At 41.7% G+C, this 17,189-nt stretch overlaps 1 protein-coding gene across 1 annotated transcript; it reads right to left on the bottom strand.

Annotated features, from left to right (window-relative positions):
• Nucleotides 1–6,636: 6,636 nt before the first annotated feature.
• On the bottom strand, nucleotides 6,637–9,453 carry RBM12B (RNA binding motif protein 12B). The gene has a single exon (XM_006884593.1). The coding sequence runs from the start codon at nucleotides 9,451–9,453 to the stop codon at nucleotides 6,637–6,639; it is 2,817 nt and encodes a 938-aa protein (XP_006884655.1).
• Between the last annotated feature and the right edge of the window lie 7,736 nt (nucleotides 9,454–17,189).

Raw genomic sequence — 17,189 nt, 5'->3', positions numbered from 1 at the left:
TGGAAAAGAACCTGAACCAGGCCATTCTGGATCTGCACAACATGGTTCTACCCAGACTCCCATCTCTCTGACTTCATGGAGAACAACTTCCTGGATGAGGATGTGAAACTGCTTTAGAAGATGGGTGACCAACTAACCAACATTTGAAGACTGGGCTGCCCCAGGCCAGGCTGGGCCAGTATCTCTCCAGAGGACTCACCCTCAAGCATCACCAGGGGCCTACAGGGGACACCTCTGCATCCCCTTGCCATCAGCAGCAAGCTTCTCCTTCCTACCCCTAGCACAAGCTTTGAACCAAATGTTAATAAGCTTTTTGCAACAGCTAAAAGAAGTCCATAATTCTGAAAGAAAATGTGTGCTCTGCCCATCTCAAATATGTTTGTAAGAGAAATGACTGCCTTGACAAATTACCCTAAAAAAGGACTAAAAAAAAGGTGTAACAATTAGCATTATCAATATAATACTTAGAAATATAAATCATTCTAGTGAAGATCTTTATTGTGGCCTTTTTCCTTGATTATTGGGGGAAACTGCTTAAGATCTTTTCCTCCATCATCTTGAGATGGTTTTTGCTCCAGCAGATTTGTTTTCCAGGGTTAAGGGACTCTGGTGGCATAACCCATAGGGATTTGCTCACTCAAAAGGCCACACCTCTCGTGTCGTTCAAATCCACCAGCTTCTCCTTGAGAGAAAGATGAGTGAACTCCTCGAATTAGTTGAGTACGATAGCAATGAGTAAGGAGTAAACTCGGTCTGTTTTGTCTAACCTTTGGGGGCAGCCTGCCCCGTGCTGAATATGCACCTTCCACAATACAGCCATTTAAATGAAGTGCCTGTATTCTTAGAGGAAATTAATCCATTTGTGCTCCATCTCCAATCCCTAGGAGTCTATGCCTTAAAACTGACCTGGAGTTGTATATATGCAGTCAACCCCATAGGTGGTTCAGGAAAAATCAGCAAGCAAAAGACAGTTGACTGAGAGAAGAGGCTGCCACTGGTGATGACAAGGATACATGCCTAAAGGAGCTGCAGGAGTCCCACACAGCCAAGGGGACTAAGAGCCAAACAAAAAGGGCTATATAGGCTCTCCATCTCTTCCAGAATCTATCCTACAAGTTTATGATCCTTAGTTGTACCTTGTTCCTTAATAAACCACTTCAGTATGACCTGTACATTCCGCATGGCCACTGAAATGAGTTACTGAATTCAGCAAGGTTGACAATGCCATGATGCAGCCAGCTGGCTGATAATGATTTGTATAATGAGCTGTCTGCAATCCTACAGGTAAGCAGTCTGAATCCACCAGATGCTGTGCTAGAAGGACAATCTCCTCCAGTACCAGTCAGATCCAATTTGATGGTACACACACAAAAACAATTAAAAAATGAGCTGTCTCAATTCTACCTCCTAGGATTTGCCTTGGGCTTATCTTTACCTCATCACTTCCCCTGCATCTAAGCAGGTTCTACTGCTGCCATTTTACAATCATAAACATAGATCATAGTCTTCAGGAAGCTCTGATGGCCGGCAGTCAGTAGCAAGCTGATGCACTGCTAACCCAAAGGCCAAGCACCTCCAGCAGTGTGAATCCACCAGTGGCTCCAAGTCAGAAAAAAAGCCCTATGGAGGGACAATCAACACCCTTGAAGACATTCTAGTAAGCGATAAAAATAACAATTATGAATGCTCAGGATTGACAGAAGACTCATCAACAACCTACTCATTGAAAGCACTTGAATAAAGACTTGAACTTACGAAAGATCAAACACTGGTCTTCACTATGGATTACAATTCCATAAAAAGAAAAAAATCCTTGTGATTGGACCAAAGATTCTGGGTTCTGTGGAGTCAGAACTAACACATAGCTGACCCTCCAGGGGGTGTTCAGAAGCACTAAATTACACAGCATCTTTCTCACATGGAGCAGCTGGTGGATTCAAACTGCATGCCTTTAGATTGGCAAGGCAATTCCTTACCACTAAGTGTGGAAACTAGAGAGTATCATTGATTTAAAATGCAAGATTCTACTGAAGATTATCCTAAAATGACTGGAACTGCACATCAGCAGAAAACTGCCAGAAGTCCAGGCTGGGTTTTGAAGGGGTCATTGTAGTAGAGATATTGTAGCTAATGTCAGATGGATCTTAGCTGAAAGCAAGGAATACCAGAGGAATGTCTGTTTCGTTGATTATACAAAGGCGTTTGTGTGGAGATCATAATTGTGGCTGACTCCGAGAATGAGAATTCCAGAACATTTAATAGTACTAATGCAAAACCTCAATGTCAAGAAGGCAAACATTCTCACCACTGGACCAATTGGTAGCATCAGGATGGATGGCGAAGAGATTGAGATTGTTCACGGCTTCAGTTTGCTTGGCTCCACGGTCAACACTCTTGGCACCAGCAGCCAGGAAATCAAAAAATGTATTGTGATGGGAAAGTCTGCTGTTAGGGACCTCTCCAAAGTACTCAAGAGCAAAGGTGTCTCTCTGGAGACTAAGGTGCGCCTCTACAGGCCATGGTTTTTGCAATCACTTGTTATGCATCAGAGTTGGACAGTAACTAAGGAGAATTGATGCCTTTGAGCTGTGGTGCTGGACAAGAGTATTGAGAATACCATGGACTGCCAAGAAAGCAAACAGATCCATCCTAGAGAGGGTTAAACCAGGCTACTCCTTGGAGGCAAGGATTCTGGGGCTTCATCTGATATACTTTGGACATGTTGTAAGGAGAGACAGGTCCTTGGAGAGGGATGTCATGCTTGGTAGGGTAGAGAGACAGTGCAGGAGGGGAAGACCCTCTATGAGGTGGACTGATTCAGTGACTGGGGTAATCAGGATGGGTGTGTCAGGCAATGTGGTTGGCACAGGACAGAGCAGGGTTTAGGGCTGTTGTACATAGCGTCGCTATGAGTCGCAAACGACTCAATGGCACATATCAACAACAATGCAAAACCTATACTTGAAGCAAGAGGCAGTCGTCAAAATGGACCAAGGAAACACTGTACGGTTCAAAATTGGGAAGGGTGTCCGCCAGGGATGTGTCCTATCTCCATACCTTTTCAACCTGTGTATGCAGAACAGATTATCCAGGAGGTTGGGTTCTATGAGGAGTGTGGCGTCAGAATTGGTCAAAAATCAATCATCTACATTATGTAGATGACACAACCGTGCTTGCTGACATTGAGGTGGACCTGAAGCACTTGCTGCAGAGGATCAAAGACTGCAGCCTCCAATATGGATTGAGGGTCAGTATCAAGACGACAAATAGAGTCTCACCACTGAGCTAATTGGCAGCATCAGGATGGATGGTGAAGAGATTGAGATTGTTCCACTTTAGTTTGCTTGGCTCTAGTCAACATCACTGGCACCAGCAGCCAGGAAATTAGATTGAGATTGTTCCACTTTAGTTTGCTTGGCTCTAGTCAACATCACTGGCACCAGCAGCCAGGAAATTAAGAGACATATTGCAATGATAAAAGTGTGCTGTTAGGGACCTCTCTGAAGCACTGAAGAGCAATGGTGTCACTATGGAGACTAAGGTGCATCTGATACAGGCCATGGTCTTTGTAATCACGTTATGCATCAGAGAGTTGGACAATGACTAGGGAGGATAGAAGAACTGATGCCTTTGAGCTGTGGTGCTGGAGAAGAGTATCGCGTGTACCATGGACTGCTAAGAAAACAGATTCATCCTGAAAAGAGTTAAACCACGCTGCTCCTTGGAGGCAAGGATTCTGAGGCTTTGTCTGACATACTTTGGACATGCTGTAAGGAGGGACCAGTCTTGGAGAGGGACATCATGCTTGGGAGGGTGGAGGGACAGCAAAGGAAGGGATGGCCCTCTATGAGGTGGATTGATTCAGTAACTGGGGTAATCAGGGTGGGGGTATCGGAGAGTGCAACTGGCACAGGAAAAGGGCAGGGTTTCATTAAGGCTGTTGTTGTACATAGGGTCACTATAGAGTCACAAGCGATTCGACACATGACAAGCCACCAGAGCTTACACAATTCTTATGCTTAGACCAACAGGCAACATCATAAATGGAAAAGAGATTTGTCAAGGATTTCCTTTTACTTGAATCCACAATCATCCATGGAAGCAGCAGTCAACGTATAAAAAGCTGCACTGCACTAGGCAAGCCTAATGTTAACATCTGCTCTCCTAAAGAGCAAGAATGTTAAAAAAAAAAACCTAAAAAAATGCACCCAAGTCATGTCTTTGACTGCTTCATATGCATGTGAAAGGTGGACAATGATTAAGGGAAAACTGATACCTTTGAATTGTGATACAGGCAGTCTTGAATTTAACATGGAATGCCTAAAGAACCACTGAATCAGACTCACAAGTGCAGATGGACTTTACAAGTCAGTCACCTTGCCCATGTTATCAGGGAACCAGTACTTAGCAGAGAGCATTATACTCAAAAATATAGGAAAAGAGGAGGAAAAGGAAAGACCCTCAAGGAGATGGACTGAAACAAAGGATACAGCCAAGTAGAGATTGCAAGACCTGGCAAGGTTTTATTCTGTTGTACACACTTAGGCCGAACAACTTAAAAGGCACCTAATAGTATCATTCTTATGCTGATTATAGGATTTAAGTTTCCTTTCTACGCATAAATTAGTTTTGCTAGACAACATATATTGTCCAACCTAGAATATTTCTGATTTGGTTTCTTCAATAGACAGCTCCTCAGGTGGGCTGAAAATTCCTATTTTCCGATACAATGTCAACTGCACCACCAGTGAGGCTCTATACTTTGCAGTATTAGTGGACAAGAAATGTTGAGATTCAAAGAAATAAGGGTACTTGATGGTAGAAGAACATAAAACTCATGGTCAATCAGTGAAGCTGGATGAATAGTACAGGAGTTAGTATACCATTCTCTTGTTAGAAACTAAGGATGTGCAAGGAATGAGATTAAAAGGGAGAATTTAGGAAGTGAGGGGAAAATGTTCTGGTTTCCAACATTTGCCTATTTCTGTGGTACTCCTACCACAACCAATTCATCACTGCAAGCAGAACCTGAGAAAAGATGCACATCAAATAACTGATGTAAAAATTAACAAAGCTTGCATTTTCCTGTTAAGTGAAATAGTATCAATTTTAAATCATAGCAACCCAATGTTTCATAGGCCCCATAGGGTTTTCTAAACTGTAAACCCTATGGGAAATCAACTGGTCTTTCTCCTGCAAAGGTGCTGGGCAAATATGAACTACCAACCTTTAGATTAACAGCTAAGCAAGTAACTGATGCACACCAGGGTTCTCATGTGTTTATTATAACTGAGGTCACATACCGCCCCCCCACCATCTCATTCCAATTTCATAAATACTTCCACTAAATTATTGTAAGCTTCAGATTAACATTCTTGATATGTGAACAGGATTAAATCATCCACATATTCCTCCGAAAGATTGAGTAATCTATTTCATCTCAGACTATTTAAAAAATACCATTACTTCCTGTCTTGTTCATTGCGTCATCTTAATTTGGTATTTAATCTAAATTTCATGATGTATTTTTGTGGAATTAATAATAAGCCTCAAATTTCTTAGGGCATATTAAGATTGAGATTATGCTTCAACCTTACAAATGTCAATTAAGTATTAAATAGAAAAATCAAATCCAACTTTTGCAAAATGTCTACACTAAATATGGACTAAAAATGTGAAAATTCAATTTGATAAGAATCTTATTACACTTACTAAATCTCTGAATGGATATAAAATTTTGAAACTACAAAACGAAAATCCAATGAAACAATTACATGAATTACAATTAAATCATCTCTAGAAACAAATACCCGTTTTATTGTTTCTAGAAAAAGTCTGAAAATCCCTTTGCACACATAATTGTTACTTGGGTTTTACAAGTATTTTAAGCTACTGCTTGTCAATTTGTTTGATGAGAAGCCACAGAAGTATACTTATCACTGTACACACAAATATCAAAGAATGTCTGGACCCTCCTGTCATATTCTTTGAATGTACCTGGTAAAAAATCTCCTAATATCCAGCTGTACTTTGTGTTTTGTTTTCATATAAATACAAGTAGTTGATCTATTCCGTCGCAATTTTTTATTTTTATAAAATTTTGCGAAGTTATGAACATGGAAACATGGAAAGCATTTTATTTTTACACAAGTAAATGTCAGGTTCACAGTCTGTTCATTTTTTAACTATCATATTTAACAGAAAGCTAAACACAGTAATATCCCAAAAGGGGAAAAGGGCATTAGGTCTGCAGGCAGGCAGCAATGAAAATACCAAACCTGAAAAATCAAGTCACTGACCATTTTCTTAAACAGTTTGAATAAAAGTACAGAATGGAAATAAAAGTAGATCTAAACTTTATATTCCTCAAATACAACTCTACAAATTTACCCAGAACATCAATTAAAATGAACTCAAGAAATTAGTTCCTTCCCCACTGTCAGAGGGGGAAGTGTATACAATCTTAAATTATAAAAAAAAAAAGTAAATTTGCAAGCAAAAAGAAGATTAATCTTCTATTTACATTTGTTCTATATACAAATCAAATTAGATTGTTTCATTAAAAATAAACACTTTCAAAATGCATCTTACTGCATCAATACTGTGGGAAGCTATAGCTGAATTTAGACATGCTCTCTAGAGCAAAACCAACTTAACTTTCCGTGGACCAACTGGCCTATCATTTAGATCTTTAATAGCAGCCATAGCTTCATTATAGTTTACCAAAGTAACAATGGCTTCCCCAATAGGTAATCCTTTCTCATTAAACTGTATTGAAACGGAATCTGGTATGACTTTATAACCATGAAAAAAGTCTAAAATTTCATTAACATTAGCTTTAAATGGAAGGTTCATTATCTTAATAGAAGTAACTCTATCTGAACCACAATTTACTTTTGAATCTGGCATAAATCTCCCCTCAGGAAAAGCACCCATATTACGCTTTCCAAAATCAAATTTGCTACCTTCGGGGCGACCAAAATTGACAAAAGGGCGATGACTTCTAAAGTCATCAGGTGGGCTCCTGAACTCCTCACCAGGTGGTCTAAAATTATCAGCAAGTCTGGGGTCTTCCTCCATAACTCCCCTAAGGTCCTCCTCGGGGAGCTGCCTGAAGTCCTCATCAGGAGGGTGTCTAAAGTCCTCATCTGGAGGGTGTCTAAAGTCTTCATCAAGAGAGCCCCTGAAATCTTCATCTGCTGGGTGCCTGATACCTTCCTCTCGAGGGTGCCTGAAATGCTCTTGGGGTGGTCGCCTGAAATGCTCCGGAGGTGGTCGCCGGGAGTACTCCTGAGGTGTTCTCCGGGAATGCTCCTGGGGAGGACGTCTGAAATGCTCCTGGGGTGGCCGCCGGAAATGATCCTGGGGTGGCCGCCGGAAATGATCCTGGGGTGATCGCCTAAAATCTTCTTCAGGAGAATGCCTGTACTCCTCCTCAGGAGGCTGCCTGAAGTCCTCCTCGTGTGGCCCCCTCCAGTCCTCTTCACGTGGCCCCCTCCAGTCCTCCTCAGGGGGCCGCCTCCAGTCCTCCTCAGGGGGCCGCCTCCAGTCCTCCTCAGGGGGCTGCCTCCAGTCTTCCTTGGGGTGCTGCCTCCAGTCTTCCTTGGGGTGCTGCCTCCAGTCTTCCTTGGGGTGCTGCCTCCAGTCTTCCTTGGGGTGCTGCCTCCAGTCTTCCTTGGGTGGCTGCCTCCAATCTTCCTTGGGGGGACGCCTGAAATCTTCCTTGGGAGGGCGTCTCCATTCCTCCTCCCTAGAGTGTCTGACATCATCCTCAGGGTGTCGCCTGAAATGCTCCTCTCGAGGGCGCCTGAAGTCCTCTGGGGGGTGTCTCTCAGGCTTAAAATCTCCCTGTGAATGCCTGAAACTGTCTGGTTTTCTCACGTCCTCAAGCTGTTGTCTAAAGTTTTCAGAAGTACTGGCAGAGTATACTGGTGGCTCTTTTGAGTCAAATGAAGTGGAATGCTCATCTCTATCATGTGACTGTGACCCATCTTGCATATTCTCATTGGACCCCAAGGAAAAATTTATACCAAACTCTTGCATTTGTGCCTGAGATATAAGCCTTAACAATACCTCTGTCCCCAAAAATCTTCGTCGGTTTAAGCGCTCAGCTTTCATGGCTTCTTCTTCTGAACGAAATTTCACCAATGCTTCTCCTAAGCCTACACCCTTGTCATCATAAAGCAAGTAAATATCATCTTCCGTCAGAGAAAAGTCTGCAAAGAATTTCTGCACTTCCACTTTTGTTACATCAAATGGAAAATTTCTTATATATATACACAATTTTTGGCCAGTGAATTCTTGAGAATATGTTTGTGGAGTATGTTCAGGACTCTCTTTTTCTACTGACTCTGATCTTATCGTTTCATAGTATTCCATCAACTGCTGCATTTTTTTCCTAGAAATTGGATCAATATGAACTGGACGATACTGTATAACAGTCTTATGCAAAGCCAAAGCAGTATAAAAGTCTTTCATAGTCTTGAACATCACCAAGGCATAGCGTGTTCTTCTATCCTCTTTATATAAAAACGTAATCTGTTCATTACTCAGATCAGTCCCTTTAAAGAAATTTCTTAAATCTTTTTTGGAAATACCTAGAGATAGGTTTCTCAAATGAACATAATGTCCAACAGGAGACCGAGAACGTGTTCTTCTGGGAGATCTTGAACGAGACCGTTTTCGGAGATGCTTATCATTAATTCCTCTTGATGGAGAATGTTCTTCAGTTCTCACAGGAACATCATCTGCCTTACCACCAAACTGAACCCACTGTACAACTGAGCTTTGCATTACTTCTATAAATCTTGAACCTATAAAACTTCTATGGCATTTAAGACCTCCAGATGCATCAACACATGAAGCAAATTTTACTAAAGCGTCACCATTATTTCGGCCATCAGGACGTTTTAAGAAAATTACTTCATCCACACACAAACCAGAAAAAAAAATACGAATATCACGTTCATTTACTAAGTAAGGCAAACCTCGTAAAAATAAGTAAGGATTTTTGGCTCTTGTTGGCCGTGACCTTCTTTGGTTTAAATCATCACGTCCTGTACTATTAGTAGGAAACTCAGCATCTTGATATTCAGAATTACTAGCTTCTTCCTTAACAGGTCCAACAAAACGAGACAGGCTGCCAGCCCCTGATGCCCGAGATTCTGGTCGCTCTCTACGTGCGCGGTCAGTTCTTTTTATTTCTATAGTTTTCTGCATTTCTGCCTTGCTACTAAGAAAGAGCTCCACATTGCAATCCTTGATAAGTCCTCCTGAACGACTTACAGCACGTCTTGCATCTTCATCTGTAGCAAAAATAATAAATGCCTCCCCAATTTCCCCTCCAATTATATGCACTCCTCCATCAGGAATAGTCAATCCCTTGAAGAAGTGACGAACATCTGAAGGGCCCGCATTAAAAGGAAGCCCCAGTAAACGGATGACTACAGCCATGCTGAGCTCAAACAACAGCAATAATGACCTGCAGACAGAAAGGTACACATAATAGCAAATCTTACTTTTTAAGTACCTTAGCCCAAACTAAGCTTAATAATTACTTGCTTCCTATCTCCTTCAACATTTATAAATGACAACAAGGTAGGAAAAAATCACAAAAATATTGACCCTATCTATTTAAGAAAACAAGAAATAAACTTTCTCCCACCTGAACCATACAAATAAACCAACTACTTTGAAGAAACATTTCCTATCACCTAGTCTACATAGTATAAACATCAAAAATATCAAATCTTCACTTTCTAAATCTGCCCAATTGTTGCTTCACAACAAGACCAACCTATTGTAGATTAAAAGTTTACCAACCACAATGAATTTTACATATTTAGAAAAGCCATCTGCGGTCAGTATATTATTTCTGATCATGACAATAAATTTTCTATACCATAAGCACATCACTGACCAGACATAAAAAAACAGAAGTCACGTATACCTACACATACTACTCTATATGGTTTTTCTGCTTGTTTGATACTTTTGTTTTTCTCAAGTCTCTGTGAAAAATCTTTAAGCTCTGGAAATCTTACCTTTTTAAAAAATTTCTTGGAGACCTTTTAATTCTGTAAAATCAACTTAACTGTGGAAAGAAAATGAAATAGAATTAATCCTTGGACTGCGTAATTTCTCTCAAACAACGCCAGATTAGGACATCCATTTCAGAAATCCTATCAAAAGTGAAGGAACATTAACCCAAAAGACCAAACCCGTTGCCTTCAAGTCATTTTGGACTTATGGTGATCCCAGGTTTTAAGAGTAGAAATGCTCCATTGGGGTTTTTTTGGTTGTGCAGAAGCAGACTGCCAGGCTTTTCTTCTACTCCACCGCTGAGTGAGTCTTTAACCTTTACATTAAAAAGATGAGCACAAACCATTTTTGCCAGCCAGGAACCAAGTGAAGCAAAATACTGAACTGTAATTATGGTCAATACAAAATGTTCTGCTTTTTTTCCAGTGGAAATTCATTATCCTTAAAAGAAATAAAACTACAAAAGAAAATGTTAAATCCAAGTAGACATCTTCCAAATTTTGTGAAAACTAAAAATGACTGCTGCTGGACTGGAAACGATGTAAGGGATGATAGAAAATGTTCTATAGTGTGATGACCGCAAAAGTGTGCTAATTTCCAAAACTCGTGGAATTCTACGCTTAAGGTACAGTGCAGTTCACTGTACTCAAATTTTATATCCATTCGAAATAAAGAAAGCTACAAGAAAGACATCAACTGAATACCAAAAAATTTTAAAAATCCTATTACTTTCACTACTGAAAAGATCTGAACAGTTCTTTTAGATATCCAACTCCTCTGCCATTCTCCTTTTTTTTCCCCAAAAACAAAGCAATCATCCAAAATATCATTAAGGAATAAAACACTAATATACATAATAAACTCAAAACCATTTTAAAAGTAAACCAAAATCAACGGCTTTACTTTGGAAACAATGCTAAATTCTACTAACATAGATCATAATTCCAAAGCATGGGACGATGCACCAATATTTAAAAACTATTCCAGGTTTAAAGCAGTTAAAAAACACTTCTAAAATTAAACATCAACACCACCCCTTGTCTTAAATTCCTAAACAGTATTCAAATTCTCCTCAAGCCAAACAGAAAACCTGCAGTAATTACTAAACCTTACACCACCAGTAAATTTACTTCATTTCAAACAACTAACACCTGTACTCTATTGAATAAACTTAAATGACTAATAATAAAAGTACATTATCTTAAAGTGAGAATTACAATTTAGGACTACCAAAAAAATATATTTGTTTTTTATGGAAACTACATCTTATTATTTTGAAGGATATCCAAAGTAACACTATTTCGAGAAGTACTATTTCCTAACTACTTCTTCTGGAGCTACCAACTGACTGAGAAAGCTCTTGTGGCCTAGTGATAAAGGAGCTACAATGCCAACCCAAAGGCACAGTATGAACCAATCAGCCAAGCATCTGCAGAAGAAAAATGGGTATTCTCCCATGGGACTCATTGTCTCTGGGGCAGCTATGATTTGGTTCTAATCTTACACAACAACCACCACCAAGTTTTACATCTGCCACATTAATAATCATAATTGAAACTTTTTAAAAATATTATTTTGTGTGTGTGTGGGGACCGTCAAATCAGATCTGACTGGTACAGGAGGCGATTGTCCCTCCTTTACCTGCAGAGCATATGGTGGATTTGAACCGTGCGCCTCTGCCACCAGAGCTCCCCCATAATTGAAATTTTTAATGCTGCCTATCTAAGTACCTCCATTTAATTAAAATGTTGAGATAGTTCATTGTCACTGAGTTTTTGTCCACTTGATAGCACCTAACATTTCACAAAAGAAAGCTCTAGTGGTCTACTAGTTAAGGACTTGTGCTGCCAACTCAAAGGCAGGCAGGTGGCTCAAACCCAACTGAACCATGGGGCAAAGACGTGCAATTGAAAGCCTCTTACCCACTGGCTAGTCTCTAGTCATGGTTCAGTTCAGACTGAAGAGCAATGCAATACAGAGTTCTTCTACAAAATGGGGTGTGCAAAGCTTATTTCCCCTTAAAATAGGTCATTAAACTTTTTAAACTGCAAATTGCAAACCTATTAACTGGAACACCCAACACTTAAATTATCAATGCCAAATCACTGATATTTACACTTTACACTAAAAGTATCTTTATGGTAAACTCTATCCCCAAGTCTAGTTTCTTCAAAGGACAAAATCCAAGCCAACATTTTACTTACTAAATGCTTCCAAACACAGAAGTTACAAAACTTCTTCCTCCATATATTGCTTTAGCAAAAGCATTTTGATATCTTACTCTTTACATAATAAATTCCTTTTACATTACTTATGAAAAAAGGTTACTTAAGGAAAAATGTAATATGGTGGTTCAGTGGTATGCCACTGTTGGGTCAACCCAAAGGTAGGCGGTTCCAATCGACTAGATGCTGGGGAGAAAGATGGGTAATCATCCTATGTGATTACCAACTCTGAACTAGAGGACTTGGTTCTGACTCAATTACAAAAAAAATAAAGAGACAGAGAGGCATAGTCTACAAAAAAATAGTAACCACAAGTCCAGCATTTCAAATCTACAAGCTGCTACAGAAAGATGAGCATTACTCTTTCCTAGGAATCTTACAGCTTGGTTGTGCGTGGAAATCAAGTGGATTGCACTATCTTTTCATTAGGTAATCTTTCGAGTACAAACCTCTTTAAATCCAACTGAAGCAGATTATATAGTTATATTTTGCCACAGTCAAATCCTTAAAAACGTTTCTACCCTTGAAATCCTAAGGGTGTGTTTATTTATCCCTCCAATTAATAAATACATCTAGGAGGTAACATCTAAAAATGAGTACCTTCTCTTGTATTTACTAAATGCTATTTCCTTAAACAATTCCCCCCTCAAAATGCTGTTTATAAAACATGTAATTACACAAAGGGCACTCTGGTGGAGCGTGCTAAGAAACGCACTGCCACCATCCTAAAAGGGCACTGTTCAAATTCAGCAGCTGCTTAGCAGGAAAATTATGTGTAACATCCTTCTATGTGATTTAGTCTCTGAAAAACTGCTAGGAAATCAGCTCCAATATAGTCTAAATAGGCTGTGTGTAAAGTGTTCCCCACCCCCAACACTTACGAATGCAATCAAAGAGTTTGCAAGAGGTTATAAAATATAAAAAAAAATCCAGAATGGGTCTCCTAGTTAAGGGGGGGGAGGACAAATCCGACAAACCCCTAAAAACAACCAACCAAACCCTGAAACACAATACTCTGGACTCGATCCACAGTCACAGCAATTGTACTGAACAGAGAACTCTCTCATTAGGTTTCTGAGACTATTAGCCCTAAAAGGAACTGACTGCCTCTTACCAAAAGGCTGCAGGGTTCAAGCCACACACCTCATGGTCTGCAGGTCAACACTTAACCTACCATCCCACCAGAGACCTCCATTAAGTTCATGAAATAAGAAGTGCCTTCAAATTTTGCAGATTTTCTCCAATAATTCATGCCACTTAATCACCATCATCATTACGAAGTATCTTCTCACCAAGGTTAAGTGGGGAAACAACGATGGGCGACTGAAAAAAAATTATTCTCTCCTCCCTAATCAGTCAGTCATTTCTCGCAAACGATGAGGGGGTAAAAATAGACGGGGAAAAAATCTTTTACCCTTTGCCTGCGGCTCTTTCGTCATTAAAGCGAGCTATGTTGTTGTTAGGTGTTGGGCGCTCACAGTGACCCTCAGGACCTGCCCGCTCCTGGGCCATCCTCGTCCTCTCGGACACACGGGAGCCCATGGCTGCAGTCATCACGTCCATCCTTCGCGTCCACGGTGCTCCTTCTCGTTCGCTGACCCCTCCACCTTTCCAGGCCTAACTTTCCTGTCTGGAAACCTGGGCTGAAGCGCATCCAAATACGTGTCCTCCGCAGGAAACCAGCTCCCCAGACCCCACCGTGGGGTCTTGTAACCGGCGGGCGGTGACAATGGCCCTCGAGGCCTGACGACACACGGCCGGAGTTCCCCCTCCAGGAGCGACGGCGACTCCACGTAACGGTGTCCAGGGACGTCCAGCGTCCGGGGCCGTGGACTGCACCGGCCTTCGTCCACGCGCTCGGGGGGGGGGGGGTCACAGCTGCCTTCTCTTCGCGCCAGGCCGAAGGTGCGACGTGGGCTCCGAGGCGGCCTCTGGGCCTCCCGCCAGCATCCTCACATTAAACCGGCCCGCTCCACCCAGGTGCCTCCAGTGACGCCGTCCCCGGCCACACAGTCCACCCCGATTCCCCCGCAAGAACCGCCCCGGACCTAACGGAAACACTCCGGTGCCCTCCAGGCCTAACGCGCCAGGGCTCCAACGCTCTCCTACCACCAAACACTGTGATAGAGCAAAGAAAATACCTACGAAATCCTGGGCGCTGCCTCCAGATCCCCGGGAAGCACGCGCGCGCGCACTACCATGCAGGCTGCCTGCAGGAGAGTCGAGGCTGGCGAGAGAAGGGCGGCCTCCCCAGCGAACGGGCGCTAGGTGTGGCGCGGCCGCCGGCCCCGCCTTTCCCTCTCGCTCTTCCGTCCGGATGCGAAGGCTCTCCCCACTCCCGACGCTCCAAAGCTAACTCGCTTCGCACTTGGCCGTACACACACACCACTGCGGTCGGGTCGGAACCCAAAGGCCGTGGGTAGGGACGGCGCTCCTCCTCGCAGTAGCCTACTCGGAACCCGCAGCGCCTTCAGCGAGCCGAGAAGAAAATGGCGCCCGCTCTCTCCTCCCAAGCCCACAAACAGCCTTGCAGTTTGCCCATGCGCTCTTCGGCCGCAACCAACACCCGAGCGCCGGGCCCACCACTGCGCACGCGCGCTGTCCTAACACGCTTCCGGTTAGAGAGACAAGGGAGGCCGTGCTCGGTGAAGGCGCCGAAATGGGCCACGCGTCTACGCTTCTGCGCATGCTCAGATCCCAGCCGATCCGGAAGGGGCGGGATTCCGAGCGAAGCGGGCGAGACAGTTCAGAGTTCCGAGAGCGCCGTTAAATAACCGTCTCGGTGCTTTTGGCGATGTACTGTATCCCACAGTCAGGGAGGAAGATACAGAGGCACACAAAAGTACACGCTGTCTTTGCGTTTCGGCCCTCTTGTTGCCGTGTGACTCGGCACCTCCTGAACTAGCTCTTTGTAAACTATAAAAGGATGTAGAAATGTTAACTTACACGTTCGTCAAATACAGCGTCAACACTCAGCCACCTACTAAGTCTGATGTGTCGTCGAGTTGCCTGCGACTCAGAGCCCTAAACCCTGCTGTTCTGTGCCAATCTTATGTCTGATACACCTACCCCCATTACCCTAGTCGCTGAATCCATCTCATCGAGGGTCTTCCTCTCCTACTCTGTCTTGGCAACCTCACTGACTTAGACACACCTGTACCCAGTTACTGTATCATTTCATCTAATCTGGAATCTTCTTTTCCAGTGGGGAAAAATACTGACATACAGAATCTCCTATAATATAGCTCAAGCAAGTCACACTTTACACTATAGCCCAATCCACACATTGTAGCTAGGAGTATAAAACTGTTAGCTACTTTTTCTGTAATTTGCCAGAGTCACTAAATTATGAGAACAAGTTATTTGGAAGAAACAGTAATGAGTAGTCATTCAGGCAGAAGAAAGTTTTATAATACGGTTTAGTAATTAGTAAAATATTTTCAGAGAAAAAGTATTGCATCCATTAAAGAATAGGATACTTTAATGAATTACAATCATGAAACAAAAAAGAACACTTGAAAATTAAAATCTTAATAGCAGAAATGAAAATTGTAATGGAATGTTTCACAAATAAATACCATGGAATCTTCCAGAAAGTAGAACAACTCCAAATAAAAATAAACTAATAAACTAATAAAAAGGCCTAAATAAAGATGTTCATCATGGGAGAAAATGCAAATAAAAACCATAGCGAGATATCTCTCCATATTCATTATGATATGTTAAAGTAGGGAGAGGGGAACCCCAAAACTTAAAATAATACAGACTCTGTGGATACAGTTTGTCAAAAAGTTAACATGGATGAAGATTAAAATCATTGTTTTCAAGGTGAAGAAAGCCAAAGAAGAAAGGTTATTTTGTGTAATTTCATTTAAGTAAAATACCTGAAACAAGCAAATTCAGAGTCCAGAAATAAATTGCTGGTGATTAGAGGCTCAAGAGGAGGAGGAGAGAATCTGAAAGAAGACGGATGATTGAAGCTGTAAAGGAGTCTTAGAATGAAGTGTAGAAAAGTTGAGCAAGATGAGTTTTCACAGGACCGTGAGTAAAGGAAGAGGAGAGTTTTGGGAGGAGGAAATACTTTCAAAAGATAGACTGGCTAATTGACAGGGAAATAATTTATAGAGATAAAAACTAGGAGCCAAGACTAGATCTTGCCTGGAAGTCTGACTGTGCTAGAGTAGGACTGGAGAATGGGCTTATGAAGTCCTAGGCTAAAAGTGAACAGTTTGGAGAGAAATTGAGTAGAGTTTGGTAATTTCTACTCAAGAAGATTGGTGTAACATAACAGATAAAGCAGCACTAAGAGACGGGATTGTAACTAGGAGTCAGTGGATGCTCTAAAGACTATTTACTGTATTTTGATTCCCCAAACTGAGTTCAAATACCAAAAAGTAAAATTCATTGCCATTGAGATGACTCCGACTCATAGCCACCCTGTAAGACAGACTAGAATTTCCCTCGTGGGTTTCGTGGGCTGTAAGTCTTTTTAAAGATCACCATGTCTTTAAAAAAAAAAAAAAAAAGATCACCATGTCTTTCTCCTGTGGAGGAGCTGGTGGGTCCAAAGCTCTGACTTATTAATTAGGAGTCAAGTGTTTAACCATGTGCTACTCAGGCTCACTCAAGCTGAATTCTCATCTGTGGAACATCTTTGGGCACTATGAAGATGTTTTCTCTCATTCTAGAATGATTTCTCGGTCTGTCTTTGTTCTGTCTAAGTCTTAATAAAAAGTCTATAAATGTTTGACAGCATAAGACTGTTATTGTAGAAATAGAAAGATAACTAATGAAACGTTTATGAGGATGTAATGGGAGGAGGGGAGGAACAGAGGGGTGAGGATGGGCAGGGGGTAATCATAGGGTCGAATCAGATCAATTACATCTGTGGAAAGAACCGCTGGAGAAGCTCAATATCAGCTG

This window comes from Elephantulus edwardii, unplaced genomic scaffold (assembly GCF_000299155.1).
Source record: "Elephantulus edwardii isolate Elephantulus edwardi_28Jun2011 unplaced genomic scaffold, EleEdw1.0 scaffold00036, whole genome shotgun sequence".
Taxonomy (NCBI): domain Eukaryota; kingdom Metazoa; phylum Chordata; class Mammalia; order Macroscelidea; family Macroscelididae; genus Elephantulus; species Elephantulus edwardii.
Note: the sequence above shows the minus strand (reverse complement) of the source record. Positions and strands in the feature narration are given on the sequence as shown.